The 15,586-nt window shown below is 38.9% G+C and overlaps 1 protein-coding gene across 3 annotated transcripts in view; it reads left to right on the forward strand.

Moving 5' to 3' along the window:
- The window catches only part of ppp1r9ala (protein phosphatase 1 regulatory subunit 9A-like A), a 40,295-nt gene that overhangs the window by 23,024 nt on the left and 1,685 nt on the right, over positions 1-15,586 (forward strand). The window contains exons 7-19 of one of the 3 annotated variants that reach the window (XM_063006334.1): positions 398-556; positions 2,264-2,317; positions 2,666-2,895; positions 2,977-3,073; positions 3,171-3,276; positions 4,494-4,645; positions 4,800-5,094; positions 5,288-5,339; positions 7,017-7,091; positions 9,275-9,470; positions 10,782-10,826; positions 12,219-12,332; positions 12,835-13,023. In XM_063006334.1, coding sequence (XP_062862404.1) covers positions 398-556; positions 2,264-2,317; positions 2,666-2,895; positions 2,977-3,073; positions 3,171-3,276; positions 4,494-4,645; positions 4,800-5,094; positions 5,288-5,339; positions 7,017-7,091; positions 9,275-9,470; positions 10,782-10,826; positions 12,219-12,332; positions 12,835-13,023 — 1,764 coding nt within the window. The remainder of the gene's footprint in view (positions 1-397; positions 557-2,263; positions 2,318-2,665; positions 2,896-2,976; positions 3,074-3,170; positions 3,277-4,493; positions 4,646-4,799; positions 5,095-5,287; positions 5,340-7,016; positions 7,092-9,274; positions 9,471-10,781; positions 10,827-12,218; positions 12,333-12,834; positions 13,024-15,586) is intronic. The other 2 variants (XM_063006335.1, XM_063006336.1) reach the window with 2 other exon arrangements.

Genomic DNA, 15,586 nt, shown 5'->3' on the forward strand with positions numbered 1-15,586 from the left:
AATACATCCGATAATTCAAAATGATTGACACAGGGATGGCTCCTGGGATTTGTGCATTTTTGGATGAATTTTTTAGATGTGAATTTGAACATAAAAAACATTCAACAAAAGGGATCAAGTGTTCTAGTCATGCAAAGCAAGCCAAGCATTTATTTATTTATCTTCAATCATTTGGTTTGGATCATTTTCATTTAAGTTACTCATTTGCAAAGCGCTTTAAACTACCCAAAGCTTGTGTGCTCAGTTTATGCTTTGTATATCTGTTGCTTATTTAAGAATATATGAGGAAAAATGTAGCAGACATACAACAGTATTTAACAACGTCTGGTACTTTTTACTTGAAATTGCCTTTTGTTAACATTTCTAAAGGCTTCAAGTCATTGTGCGCTTGTTATAGGATGAGCATTACGAGGAAGATGAAGAAGGAGAAGAGGACTGTATAGTCACTTCCAGTTTCGGCAGGAGGTCGGTGGAGTTGTATGATTTGCCTGAGAACGAAAGAATGTTCCTTCCATCAAACATGGATTCTGCACAGCTCAGCTTCAAGTTGAAAGAGGTAATCATTAAACTACACCAGCTGTTTTCAGAACCAAAAATATGATTATAAGGACAATATTTTACTCTGCAAAAGTATTTACAGTATAGTTTATTAAATGGTTACGCTTGGCTGCATATTCTTGTTAAATGATGTCATGTTTGGTTGAATAGTTTTATAATGGTAAGAATGTAACCCTCTAATTACCTTTGGGCTACTGAAGACTCTGCTTGTCTTTTCTAAACATTTTTCATAAATAATATCTGAATCATCAAATACTTTCTTCAATTAAATAAACAATGGTTTATTAAAGGTTAATTAAATAAACAATGCTTAACATTTGTTATTTACCAATTTATACCTGTGTTCATCATGTAAAAATTGTAATTACCTTAGAATGATCTTATTACTTTCCAAAAAAACTTTCATTTTTATTTGAACCACTTTTTCTTGGTTAGGGTATGACCCAAAGTATAAAGACAAAATAAACAGACAGAAACATAATACCTATTTTGCCATTAAATGATACACGTGTTAAACATGGCATTAAAACCCAAATAAATAAATAAATCCTGGTCTGGGTTGGGCCAGGTCAGCTTTCAAACACCGGAAACACTGGGCACAAGGCAGGAATACCCTGGACAGGGCGCCAATCTTTTACTATCTTTATTCTATCATGCCCGGCCAACCACAAGCACAGCTTCAAACTGAGATTCAAACCCAGATCTCAGTGATGATGGGCTGTCATAACAGATTGCTGCACCATCTGAGTGCTACTAAAGAAGCAAATGAACTTGGTTGCCTTTGTAAACAGCAGTTTAAAAACAGCATGTAGGAGTTGAGTGGAGCTTCTGTGTTTTGTTAGAATTTTTATTTTATTTAATTGATTTAACTTTAGCTGTTGAATTAATTTAACTTTAGTTGTGCTTTAATTTTGTTTGATAAACCTGTCTAAGTGGATCAAAATGAGGCCTAATATAAAGTATTACTATAAATGACTATACTTGCTATAAATTACTATTACTATAAATATTCATGTTTTTGTAAAAACTTTATTACTATGATATATTTATACTAAAATATTTAAAGGTCTAAAGGTTCACAAGCTGAAAGAATAATATGGTTGATAATAAAACATACAAGGCATTAAAACTGTACTACATGTATCTTTGTGTAATCTGTAATTATATGAATTGAAATGATTTTGGAATCGCCTGCAGGTCTTGCTAAGCGCTTATTTACTTTACATTTGAAATTCTGCTTGTAAATAGTCTCTGCATTTTACTGCAATGAAGAAGTAGTTTCTTGTCCTCTTGTGCAAAATGACATTGAATTCATGTTTAAAAACTGAATTCTGTCCACACTGGTTACCCCTTAATGTTAGTGTTTAGCTACAAAGCATGCTTATGCTTTTATTAATGGCAGGTTCTGTGCTATGCTGCTAGGACCGAGGAACATTTGGTTAAGAATTAGATGTTGTTTGAGGCAAGTGTGTGCATACATTTACCAAAAAAGGGTTTTGGGTAGGTAAACTCCCAGTAGTTGTCAGCTGCATTTGCCTACGTTAACGTCAATGCAAAACCAAAGGAACAAATGTCAGACACCAGAAGTGACTTGGCTAATGGACCACTTTTGCGGTACCTGGAAATGGTGTTAATCTATTGTTTTCTAAATAGTTTTTGACATGAATGTAAGTTTTCTTTTATGTGCTTTGATTTTTATATCCAGCTCCAGATAAAGCACAACATAGCCGAGAATGAAGTAGACCAACTCACAGAGAAGGTAAAGTATGGCTATAAACTTCTTACTATCAGGTGAGATATCAGTTTAGCATCATATTGAATAATTTTACATTTTTTCAATACGTTTAAGTTTTACTAGTTTTACTCTGTTTTGAATTCATTAGCTTGGTTTGATATTTGAACGTTTGAGATTATATAACACATTAACTCCTGGTACATACTGGAAGTAGCTTTGATTTTTAGGGTGAATGTTTGCACATATAGTAGCTGTAATTTTATTCTTGTTTGTTAGATTGCAAACGTCTGGTGTATTTTATACATTTGTTATAGCATTGAACTTTTCTAAAGATTATATTTACATACTTTTTACATATTGTCTTTCTTTAAGCTAAAAGAGTCTGAAAGGGAACGAGCATCATGGGCGGAACGGCAGGTGCAACTGGAAAGGAGCATAGAGGAGAACTCCGAAAGAATATCTTACCTAGAAAAGAACTGTCTGGATGCTCAGGCTCTCTGCAAAGCCCTCAATGAGCAACTAACTGACACTCAGAACCAATATGAAGCTTTGGATAAAAAATACAGCAAAGCCAAGAAATTGCTTAAGGACTATCAGCAAAAGTAAGAACACACACAGCTGTAAGTTTCACAGTGGAGTATACAGGGAACACATTCAGTGTTGATGTTTTATTAATTCTGCAGAGAGATGGACTTTGTGAAGAGGGAAGAGGAACTGAAGAAGACTCTGGAGGAGACGGAAAATTGTTACAAATCTCAGCTGGAGGACCTACAGCAGAGAGTACATTTATGAGTTTATATACTATTCTCTTGTTATCCAGCCTTGCCTGTTTCTTTTCTCAATCATTTCTTTTTACATCTGAACTGTCTGGTTATAGATAGTAGCGCTGGAGTCCTGTACTAAGCCTCAGGAGTCCACAGCAGGGGGACACATTAACGGTGCTGAAGATTCACTTAATAAGTCTACAGACTCGCTTCTATTAGGTAAAATGTCCTATTTGCTTTTTCTTGAGAAATGTAAAATATTAATCCATATTGGCTGCATTATTTTTGGTCAGTTCATTACTGCTTTTACTTTTAGCCGTTCCTGATTGTCATAAGAGAGAATAAGAGAAATTTACAAAAAAAGACATTAAAGGGTTTTTATATGATTGCTAATGTGGTTTGATTCTTTTTATTTTATTTAAAAATATAGTTTTTGAAAGAATGACAAAAAAGCCTTTCCTTTTAATTGTCAAACCACCCAGCTGATTTCACTAATAAATTACCAGCTGTTAGTTGTAAAAGGAATTTCAATTAGTTAGGAAGGGAAATTCTTGGTGCGACTTGTAGAAGAAGAACCTTTATTGTCATTATACTTGCGTACAACGAAATTTAGTAATTTGTACTGTATGTACTGAACTATTCACCACTAATAGTAATATAGATTTACTTAAGTTTATGACTAAGATCTAATTAAACATCAGGACGGTTCCTTGATTTTGTCTTGTCTTGTTTGCCATTAAAAAGTCTTCTCCAGCAACAGGATCTAAAGGCATTGATAATCTTCCTGTACCATTTTTATTTTCCAGCTTTCACATCAATAAAGAATCACAGAAATGGCCATAGTCTGGACAGTTCTGATCTTTGTTTGTAGAGTCAATTCTTTACATCTGAAGATCTGTTCCAGTATATTCATTGTTGTTCTGCCAAGTGCCAGTCTGTGCCATATTTCATTAATCATTAATACATGTAGGCAAAAGCTGTCCACCACTGACAATTTTCTTAATCAGTGGTAAAGTTAGTGGTCTTTCCTGTTGTCATGGCTGTTAGTAAGTAATAATAAATTATAACTTTTTTGTATTAAATTGTTTTGGATGTACATTCTACATAAATGTTTTACCTCATGTTTACTAACTGCACCACAACTGCACTTCCATTTTATCATAAAGGGGTTTGGATTTTAAAAAGTTTTACACTATTTATACACATATGTGGTCAATTTATGTTTCATTTGTAGAAATCAGTAGTGTGCCACTGATTAAGATCAGGCTAAAAACACATGCTTATTTCTTTAGGATTCATTATATGATTACTAGCACAAAAACACACCATGTCCTTTTTTGACTCTAAATCAATAAGCCCACATAAAAACTTAATTATCTGATAAAAGCTTAACTATAACTGACCTTTTATTACATATTGTGCTGTTTTATTCTTAGAAACTGACTGGAATGAGATAATCCCAGAGACTGAGCTTTTGGACACCAGCATCCATCGAGCCAAGGGACAACTAGCCCAGAAGGTCAAACGGCAGCCACCATCTCGCATCAAACTCAGAAAAACCATCAGCTCCCCTGTACAGTGTTCAGTGGTATGCAGAATATGATTCATACAATAAATATATGACAAACCTTGTTAAGCAATACAATAAATGTCAGTGCCTGAGGGATAATGATTATACAGTCGATCAATTCCACCTTACCTTGCAGTGTTTTATTGACAAAGGCTTTTCCCTCTTTCTAAAGGAAGAAGATGAGGATATTAAAAGTGCTGAGGTTTCTCCTGTTCGTAGAAGGTCTATCCAAGAGAGTTTGGCCCTGCCTTTGCCAATTACCCAGCACACTAATGGACAGATGGAGGAGGCTTGCACTGTTCGTGCTGTGGGCTCTTCCCGAAACATTATGGACCTCTCACCCGCTTCTTATGGAACCAGTGCGGACAGTGAAGAGAGCCCCTCCCCTACCAAAGACTCCTCTCAGTCAGGCTTTCTCCGAAATGTAAAGAGGAGAGAGTCTAAAGGAAAGGGCAAAGATCTTAAAGGTAACATGAGATATTTTAGTAAAGGTTTATTTAAAATAGATCACTTGACGAGTCTTGTTTTTTTTTTTTTTTTTAGAACCTTCTTAAATTGCGATTCGTCAAACATTTTTCAACAGCTAATGAGTCAGTCATCAAATGTTATTGTTTTTATTTTTGAGACTATAGGTCTTTATTTGTATTTTTTTTATTTTAGAAGAGTCCAATGATGGAGCTGGAAAATCCAAACGACGATTCCCTGATTTTGGGTAGGTGAAGGAAAGTCTCCCAATGTGTATTGTATGTAGCAGGTCATACAGTGTATCACAAAAGTGAGTACACCCCTCACATTTCTGCAAATATTTTATTATATCTTTTCATGGGACAACACTATAGACATGAAACTTGGATATGACTTAGAGTAGTCAGTGTACAGCTTGTATAGCAGTGTAGATTTACTGTCTTCTGAAAATAACTCAACACACAGCCATTAATGTCTAAATAGCTGGCAACATAAGTGAGTACACCCCACAGTGAACATGTCCAAATTGTGCCCAAAGTGTCAATATTTTGTGTGACCACCATTATTATCCAGCACTGCCTTAACCCTCCTGGGCATGGAATTCACCAGAGCTGCACAGGTTGCTACTGGAATCCTCTTCCACTCCTCCATGATGACATCACGGAGCTGGTGGATGTTAGACACCTTGAACTCCTCCACCTTCCACTTGAGGATGCGCCACAGGTGCTCAATTGGGTTTAGTCCATCACCTTTACCTTCAGCTTCCTCAGCAAGGCAGATGTCATCTTGGAGGTTGTGTTTGGGGTCGTTATCCTGTTGGAAAACTGCCAACAGTTTTCGAAGGGAGGGGATCATGCTCTGTTTCAGAATGTCACAGTACATGTTGGAATTCATGTTTCCCTCAATGAACTGCAGCTCCCCAGTGCCAGCAACACTCATGCAGCCCAAGACCATGATGCTACCACCACCATGCTTTACTGTAGGCAAGATACAGTTGTCTTGGTACTTCTCACCAGGGCGCCGCCACACATGCTGGACACCATCTGAGCCAAACAAGTTTATCTTGGTCTCGTCAGACCACAGGGCATTCCCGTAATCCATGTTCTTGGACTGCTTGTCTTCAGCAAACTGTTTGCGGGCTTTCTTGTGCGTCAGCTTCCTTCTGGGATGACGACCATGCAGACCGAGTTGATGCAGTGTGCGGCGTATGGTCTGAGCACTGACAGGCTGACCCCCCACGTCTTCAACCTCTGCAGCAATGCTGGCAGCACTCATGTGTCTATTTTTTAAAGCCAACCTCTGGATATGACGCCGAACACGTGGACTCAACTTCTTTGGTCGACCCTGGCGAAGCCTGTTCCGAGTGGAACCTGTCCTGGAAAACCGCTGTATGACCTTGGCCACCATGCTGTAGCTCAGTTTCAGGGTGTTAGCAATCTTCTTATAGCCCAGGCCATCTTTGTGGAGAGCAACAATTCTATTTCTCACATCCTCAGAGAGTTCTTTGCCATGAGGTGCCATGTTGAATATCCAGTGGCCAGTATGGGAGAATTGTACCCAAAACACCAAATTTAACAGCCCTGCTCCCCATTTACACCTGGGACCTTGACACATGACACCAGGGAGGGACAACGACACATTTGGGCACAATTTGGACATGTTCACTGTGGGGTGTACTCACTTATGTTGCCAGCTATTTAGACATTAATGGCTGTGTGTTGAGTTATTTTCAGAAGACAGTAAATCTACACTGCTATACAAGCTGTACACTGACTACTCTAAGTTATATCCAAGTTTCATGTCTATAGTGTTGTCCCATGAAAAGATATAATGAAATATTTGCAGAAATGTGAGGGGTGTACTCACTTTTGTGATACACTGTATGTGTATTGAACTTTTCCTGAATAAGTGTGTTCTCTTCTAGTGGCATTAGAAAGTCGGGCGGGAAAGGCAAGAAAAATCAGGAAAAAGAAGCTATGAGGGCTTCACTGGACAGCAGGTAGACCTCAGTTTTTTAATCACATTTGGATAATGACCTAGTGAAATGTGCTGTTGAAGTAAATACTCACAATTAGTACAAAAATTTGATCAAAGATTTTAACCAGACTGGATATGAACTGTGCACATTCACATTAGACCCTTTATTCTGTCTAAATAAGAGTAACATGTATTCTTGTGCTTTGGAGTTCATTTGCCCATTTTTTTAAATTAAACAAACCACAGCAGCAGTTAACTCCATATTTTAATTATTGATTTTAGACAACTACAGTGGTACCTTGAAACTCAACATCAATTGGTTCTGGGACTGGCATTGAGTTTAAAAGGCATTGAGTTTCAAGGTATGTTTTTTAATAAGATTGGATGGGAAACCATGGTTTTGTGGAACTGCATATATTGTAGGCTAATGTAAAATAATGGAGTTGTTTTTGACACTTATACACTGAAAATAACACGCATATAATATAAAAACACTGAAATAAAAAGCTGATACAATTTCTCAGAACCCCGAGCTGTAGCACAAGTTTAAAAGTGAAACAGTGAGGAAAATTCAGCTAAACATAGATGTACGTATGTGGACACTTTCAGAGTGAATCTGTTATTCCACACAAATGCAGTTTTGTCTCATATGTACACTCTGATGACATATTACCGCACCGGTCAAGCCGAGCGCTGAACAAAGCGACTGTTCTTTGTTAATTTGAAATTAAATAAATATATTTTTAATAAACAAACTGAACACATTGAGTTTAAGGGAAACGTTGAGTTTAAGGGTACAAATTTCTCGACGAAGGGCGTTGAGTTTCAAAGATTTTGAGTTTAGGAGACGCTGAGTTACAAGGTACCAATGTATATGTTTTTAACTGAATCCATCATGTTTGTTTCTTTATTATCTCATCTGTGATGTAATATAATACTACACTGCTCACTCGCTTTATTTGTTTTGCTAGTTTGCATGTTGAAGGAAACTTGCCTCAGGGTCAAATCATAGCTGACCCAGTTTCTCACTGCACTCATTGTTCAATTCTCTTAGACTAATTACTTTCATCAACAGCCACTTATGAGTGCTTTGTTTTTACCCATTACAATAAGATGTACCAGCACATTTGCCCTGATTACTGAATAAATTTAACTGGCTTTATTTCACAGATGGATTTTATGTTTATGATGTTTTATGATTACTCTCTCCTTATCCTTCCTGACTGATTCTTCTCTAGTTTTGCGTTTGTCCATGTCACTACTGGTAGCATGAGGTGGTACCTGCAGCTAATTCAGGTTGCACAGGTAGCCCAGCTCCACCAGGTTGGCACATCCATATGCGCGGTCGCAAGAAGGTTTGCCATGTTCAGCTGTTATATGAGTAGAACTGGACAGAAATGTAAAAAAGCCACTCCAGGAGGGTGTCCTGGAGTCATTTTTTACATTTCTATCCAGCTCTGAGGGCCCAACGTCTTAGTGGGACCTGTACTCACTGTGCAGCTTGATTGCCATTTTCCAGAGAACACTAGAACTGGCAGGTCTGCCACTGGTGCCCCGGTCTTCTCACAGGTGAGAGCAGGTTCACACTGAGCAAATGACAGATGTGAAAGAGTCTGGAGATGCCGTGGTGATTGTAATGAGCTCTGTAACATCATCCAGCATGACCGGTTTGGTGGAGAGTCCTTACGCTGGTGCAGGACAGTGGCAGGCCTCATGTGCCCAGAGTGTGTAGGCAGTTCCTGGGCCCAAATTCCCACAATAAAAGGCTTTTCTTGTGGAAAACTAAACTGGAGACTGGAGTTATGGGATATTAATGCCCATTTTGGAATGCAATTTTGGTTTTTGAATAGGATGACTGGTGAATTCATGTTCAGGTGTCCACATACTTTTAGATTGTGTAGCATGGTTCCCATGAGAAGATCCACACCGAGTGGCCATTTCTTGTGGCTCTGGTTGCAAATAAATAATGCATCGAAACAACCAATTATAAGATGAATCTGTATTCAGCTCCCAGTTTTCTGATTCATCAGGGATCTTCAATAACTGAGAAACTTTAAACTGGAAAATGGGTCTGGTGCTTCTCTGCTCCCAACACTCAACAGAATGTCTGCAGACTGTTGCACAATAAAGCACCCATCTGTATTTTTATCCTAACCTTACTTCAGTCTCAGTTTTGTGATTTTTCTTTTTCTGTTTTATGTCCAGAGGATCTACAGAGCTGCTTGAAGAGTCAGGAGCGAACGTCTCCCCCTCAGAGTCTATAGCCTCTATTCCCACTTGTATGCCTTTCTCCTGGTTTGGTGATAAGGACAAAGACAGGGAGCGAGAGCCCTCGTCCTCCAGCAGTAACCTGCATCAGATTACAGCAGAGCCCGGTGAACAGCAGGACCACAAGAACAAGGTTCATTTCTATTACAATTTGTTATCAGCTTTGTTAGTGTAAAGTGTGCTCCAGGACCAGGTGCAAATTTAATTTGCATGGCAAAAAAGGGCAGTTCAAACCAGGGAAACCAGCCAATCACATACCTAACACGAGTTGTTCACTAGACCACTGTGATTCCCTCATAGTGACACATTTCATCCAGGCATATTTACATTCATATTCATAATCACCTGATTTTATTTCCCAATAATAGTTTTAATGACCCCTGATCTGCCTGTACAAGCAGAAAACGATTGAAAAAAACAAACAAAAAAAAAACACACGTTAGGTTAAATTACTGTCACCACATTAGTTACCCAGCTTTGTCTCTATTTCCAGTATGATTTTGTCACTGTTTTATTTGATATAAGTCCTATATTAAGAAGAAAATGGCTGCGGTAGATTTCTTAAACCTAAATTAAATATTATGTACATGTCAGGGCCAGTAATAGCTCAGTGGTTAAGGTACTGGACTAGTAAACAGAAGGTCGCCAGTTCAAGCCCCGCCACCACCAAGTTGCCACTGTTGGGTCCCTGAGCAAGGCCCTTAACCCTCAATTGCTCATCGTGTTCCGATCATTGTGTAAGTCGCTTTGGATAAAAGCGTCTGATAAATGCTGAAAATGTAAATGTACATGTGTTAAAAATCAGCTTGGCTCAAAAAATAAATCAGCCATGTTAACATCGGCTCAGATTAAGAAATGTAGAACAAAGGTTTTTTTTCCACATTTACCCCCTTTTTTCCCCCAATTTAGTGTAGCCAATCCTCTGCTGTGCTGGGTACCCCAACTGCGTCCAGGGCGGGTGTATTTTCGCCTGACACACTCTCCCTCTGATGTGTGCGCAGTTCACCAATCCCTTCTTATACACTCGGACTTCGGTGTATTTGTGCGTGAGGTCGGCTTTGTGTGCGGAGAGCCACGCCCCGATCTCTGCGCTCCTCCAACTCTGTACAGGCGCCCTGGGCAATCAAGGTCCTTACACAGCATTTATAATCCCACCCCTTAGTCCAGTCTTTCCCACCCAGCAGTCTGGAGGCCAATTTTGTCTGCTGCAGGTATTAGTCAATTGTGCCTGCTAGAGGGCGCCCAGCCGACCGGTAGCAGAGGAGAGATTCAAACAGTGGAGTTCAGAATCTCGGCGCTGGTGTGCTAGCGGAATATTCCGCTGCATTACTCGAGTGCCCCAGGGTTTAAGTTTTCAGCTTTAATGAATCATGTTTGTCTGCCTACGTTTGAAGAAAGGTCTAGCTGTAATTGCGACACTCTAACATGCTGTTTTTCCTAACAGACAAACCTCTCCTGGTCCTCTCTGTTTAGCCGATCCATAGATTTGGTACAGTACATCTTGCCGGGTTCACTTTGATTAATTTGTAGTCACATTAGAGCAGTATTTAACATACTAATACTTAATACTCTAGAGTGGTGGTAGTGATTTGTGCTTGGTGTCAATAAGTGCGTAGTTTGTATTTTATAGCTTCACTCGTGAATTTGATTACCTGCATGTATAAATCATTTCCCTTAGAGGGCTTAGAGCCTTATTTAGACATTTTAGCATCATGTACACTGCTGTGGTGAGTTGTGTTGTGTCCAGTGTTTTAGTTTTTTGTGTTACAACTGTAGTCTTGTATTTGTCAGTTTATTTCAAAACTAACTTAGACTACTAGTTGGTTAGACATGCTGGTTAACGACCACCTGTATCAAAACCCCTATCATAAAAAGCAGATTAACACCTGTAAAAAGTAACAAGTAGTCAACAGATAACGGTTATATTTTTTACCATATTATGTGTTTCATTTTTAATTTGACCGGTATGCATGACTCTTGAGTCTGGAGGTGTTCTCTGCTCTTGTATATGATAGATCAGCATGACCAGCATGTTTGACAGTCTTGGCGTTTTCACTTGGTTCACATTAGGTCAGTGTGGGAGTCAGTTCCACACTGCAGGGGTTTTCAACCTTACTGAACATGCAGCCCCTTCATGTTTGTCTAGTTTAAACATGACTTCCCTTGAATTTCTAATTGGCGTACCCCTAAATGATTACATTTACACCCTTAAAAATAAATTATGTAAAAACACTTAAGTTCCAGAAAAGTTGGGACAGTATTGTTTAAAAATAGGGGATACAATTTTTACCATGTTTCTAGTACCATGCACACTTTCTAAAAAGGCTGGGACAGGGGCAGTTTAAAACATTGTAAAAAAAACATTACTAGTTGTAAAAGGAGCCTTTGGACAAGACTCGCCAAAGAATATGTAAGTGATTAGAATCAAGTGGTGGTTTCTTCATCCACATTTGAGGTATTTTACCCTCTACAGTGCATATCATCAACAAAAGATTTAGAAAATCCAGAAAAACCTCTGTACATAAAGGGCAAAGCTTAAAAAAAAAACAGCATGCCTTTGTAATATCAGGATAGATTTGTTCTAAGATGGTTCTAATATTCCAAAACACATGGCACATGGGCACTTAAATGATTACAATTTTGACGTCTGCTCTATTTAATGAATCAACCAATTGACAAACTTAATGTTTACTTTATATTTGTGTTTCAGCCAAAGACATGCTTGTTTTAGCCCAAATATTACATTTTTAACCAACCACCCCACCTCATGTGTACTGCAAATCTGGTTGAATCAGCCAAACTGAATGAAAACCTTCATTTTTTGCATTTAAATTATTTAGACTAGCTATTATGTGTGTTGTGTTTACCCAACTCATTCCAGAACTGGTCAGTACTAGGTGATTCAAATGTGGGCTGTCCGAGTTCAGAGTTAGCAGGGCTAGTGGCTGAGCCCAACCGGTCAGGCCGAGCTCACACTTTAACCTTCTCCTGTGAGGTGAGTGGTGTACTGCGACCCCTGCAAAAAATGCCACAAAAGCTTGCTGTGACGGTCAAAAATGGTCTGTGGAGTGAAACTTTTCTTTTTTGCTTGTGATCTTTTGAAATGTGAGTGTGATTATGCATGCATGTGTGATCCGTGGGGCTGCAGCAACTGTCAGAGTCATTTGTAAGTCATGGTGTTTAATAGCTTGCTCTTTAATGAGAAATAAATAAGTAAATGGTTTTTAATAAGTTGATGGCCTGCCTGTAGGTTTTCATGTTGTAAAACTTTGCATGCTGGGAGGAAATATTTGTGTTTTGTGTGCATGGGTAAATGAAAATGTCTTCTGCTGTCTGCACCAATCAAACTAAGCGAAAATGTGTTCACACCTGGTCTATCAGGAGAAATCTATTGTATGATCTTGTATATAAAGGGTGTGGCTGAAAATAAATCCATAGTCACTAGTTATGACAATAAAGAAATAAGTCATAAGCTGACAATGTGTTTATTTTCATAGTCTCTGGATAATGAGCCTTGCTCTGGGGGAAAAGAATACCAGTGGCAGAACCGCCCAGTCTCTGAGTGGACGACTCAGCAGGTCTCCCATTGGCTGATGGGCATAAACATGGAGCAGTACAGTCCTGAGTTTACAGCACATGGTGTGGATGGACAGCAGTTGATGAACCTGGACAGTGAAAAACTGAAAGTGAGTAAAAAACACATAATTAAAAGAACTGTTATGGTCATTTTTAGGGCTGGCATATATTGACCCAAATCACTGAATTGGATATCGGAAAGAAAAAAACGTGTAATCTGATCCGATACTGTTGCTTAATGTAAATAAGGCCATTATTTGTGTATAAAGCAAATAACACCGATACGTTCCAACAGAGCGCCGTTTACTGCCAGCTTGCATCTTGATGACATCATTACCATGTGCCACTGATCTACATCTCATCTGCAACAGTCATTCAGAAATTAAAACACACTGATCTACTTAAACTTTTAGCATTTTCAAAAATCATCTACTACTGCCATATCTAAAAACATTGTTTAAACACAATAAAAATTGCTTTATAAATGATGAATCGCTCACCTGAGATAAGGAACCTATCTTGTCCCAGCTTGGAGATCTCTCACATCCTTATTGATTTATCCATTAGTGTAATGAAATAAAACAAAATTACACCGTTTCCCGTTTAGCCACAGATGTCCTCTTCAAAATCCAGCAGGGTTTAATCATCTAAAAACGTGACAGAACTTTAATGGAAAATCTCAACTCTGCGTCAGTTCTAATTGGTCCATCGTGTTTGATTGCTCGAACGTAACTGAAACCAAAATTGCTGCTAAATGTTCTGTGTGTAAAAGTTACAATAAAAACAGCAGTTTTGCATAAGTGATGTTGTAGGTTCTGTATTTATTCCTTTAGAATATTTGTTTCACAGTCTGAGCTTTGTTATTTAGAGAGCTAGTTTAACCATGGTGCATTGAGAAGTATTATTACTGCTTAGTTGTTTGAGAGGAGAAATGATGGTATCGGATTGGTATCGGTATCGGCAGATACTCAATTTGCAGTATCGGTATCGTATTGGACAGGGCGGCACGGTGGCTTAGTGGGTAGCACTGTCGCCTCACAACAAGAAGGTCCTGGGTTCAATCCCCAGGTGGGGCGGTCCAGGTCCTTTCTGTGCGGAGTTTGCATGTTCTCCCCGTGTCCGCGTGGGTTTCCTCCGGGTACTCCGGTTTCCTCCCACAGTCCAAAAACATGCCACCAGGTTAATTGGAAACACTGAATTGTCCTATAGATACCTAGCCGCTAGATGCACTAGTGCATTGTAGTGCCGGTCCCAAGCCCGGATAAATTAGGGAGGGTTGTGTCAGGAAGGGCATCCGGCGTAAAAATTGTGCCAAATCAATGAGCGATCATGAGGATGACTCGCTGTGGCGACCCCTGAAAAAGGGAAAAAGCCGAAAGAAGAAGAAGGTATCGTATTGGACAGAAAAAAGTGGTATTGAGCCAGCCCTAGTCATTTTGTTAGGTTGCGTTTTCAGAAATTAAACAGGTTTCCATTTTCACTCACATGTTGTTGAAGCTTGGTAGCAATGCTCCTGTTTTAGTTCTGTGTAAAATAATACTCCAGCTTGTTTTAAACTAATTACTGCTGGCAATAATTTAAATTCATGTCCTTCTAGTGAGAATAAACAGACGACCTAGGACAGTTAAATTACTTAAGAAATAATACAAACTCAATACAAACTCAATACAAACAACATTGTAAAAAGTAATTCCAGTTACTTGCACATTTGAAGTTATACTGAAATATTTGGGGAGGGGGTGTTCCTTGCTCCCTGACTGGTACAAAATGAAAGAAAATGTTTTTTTTCCAAAATACCTTTAAATACGGTGCTCAAGTGGTGCGATGGTAAAACACGCTAACACACCAGAGCTGACATCTTGAACTCTTAAGTTCAAATCTCAGCTCTGCTAACGACAGGCGAGGCGCCTATAGAGACAAAGATCGGTTCAGTCATGGGTGGGATTGCCGGAGTTTGACTGCTACAGGTACGACCTCTGCTAGCTGATCAGTAGCGTCTACACAGAGACGGGGGATAATGGAGATCAGTGTGTGGCTGTCGGTGCATGAGTTGGATCTCCATATAAACCCACCTCATGCAGGTGGAAAAGAAGCAGTCGGCTACTAGACGTGTTGGAGGAGTGGTGTGTGTTAGTCACGGCCAGGTTACGGTCAGGAGTGAAGGTCTGCAGCAGAGAGACAGAGTAAAAATGCCCTTTGACTTCCGTGAGACTTTAATAAGTTCTAAGTTAATAGGTTTTGCATACTTTTTTGCATCCTTGTTAAAGGGATTGTATCTAGATAGGGGTTATTCCCAGAAATGGCCAATGTGCCCATCAAAACAGCTTTAAATCCAGTTAATTATTTTGCTTTAAATTAGGATTTTTCTAACTTTTGTCTATCATTTTGTCCTTGATTTTTTACGCGACCCAGGCAACACAAACACTGCATCTTACTCTCTCTGCTCTGCACAATCTGGTAGATTCTCACTGTGGTTTACAAGATGTAACATAAAGCCTTTATAAGGGGGTGTTTGCGTACAAGATTATTTAATTTTTTTTTTTTTCTTCTGTGACCCAGGGACCCAAGTATCAATGAATACATCTTTCCAAAACGTATCAGGCAGTCAAATTCCCTTCCCAATACTAAATAACAGTTTTCTATGTCTACTTAAGAGCTTTTAAACAAATAGCA

Source organism: Trichomycterus rosablanca, chromosome 12 (assembly GCF_030014385.1).
Source record: "Trichomycterus rosablanca isolate fTriRos1 chromosome 12, fTriRos1.hap1, whole genome shotgun sequence".
Taxonomy (NCBI): domain Eukaryota; kingdom Metazoa; phylum Chordata; class Actinopteri; order Siluriformes; family Trichomycteridae; genus Trichomycterus; species Trichomycterus rosablanca.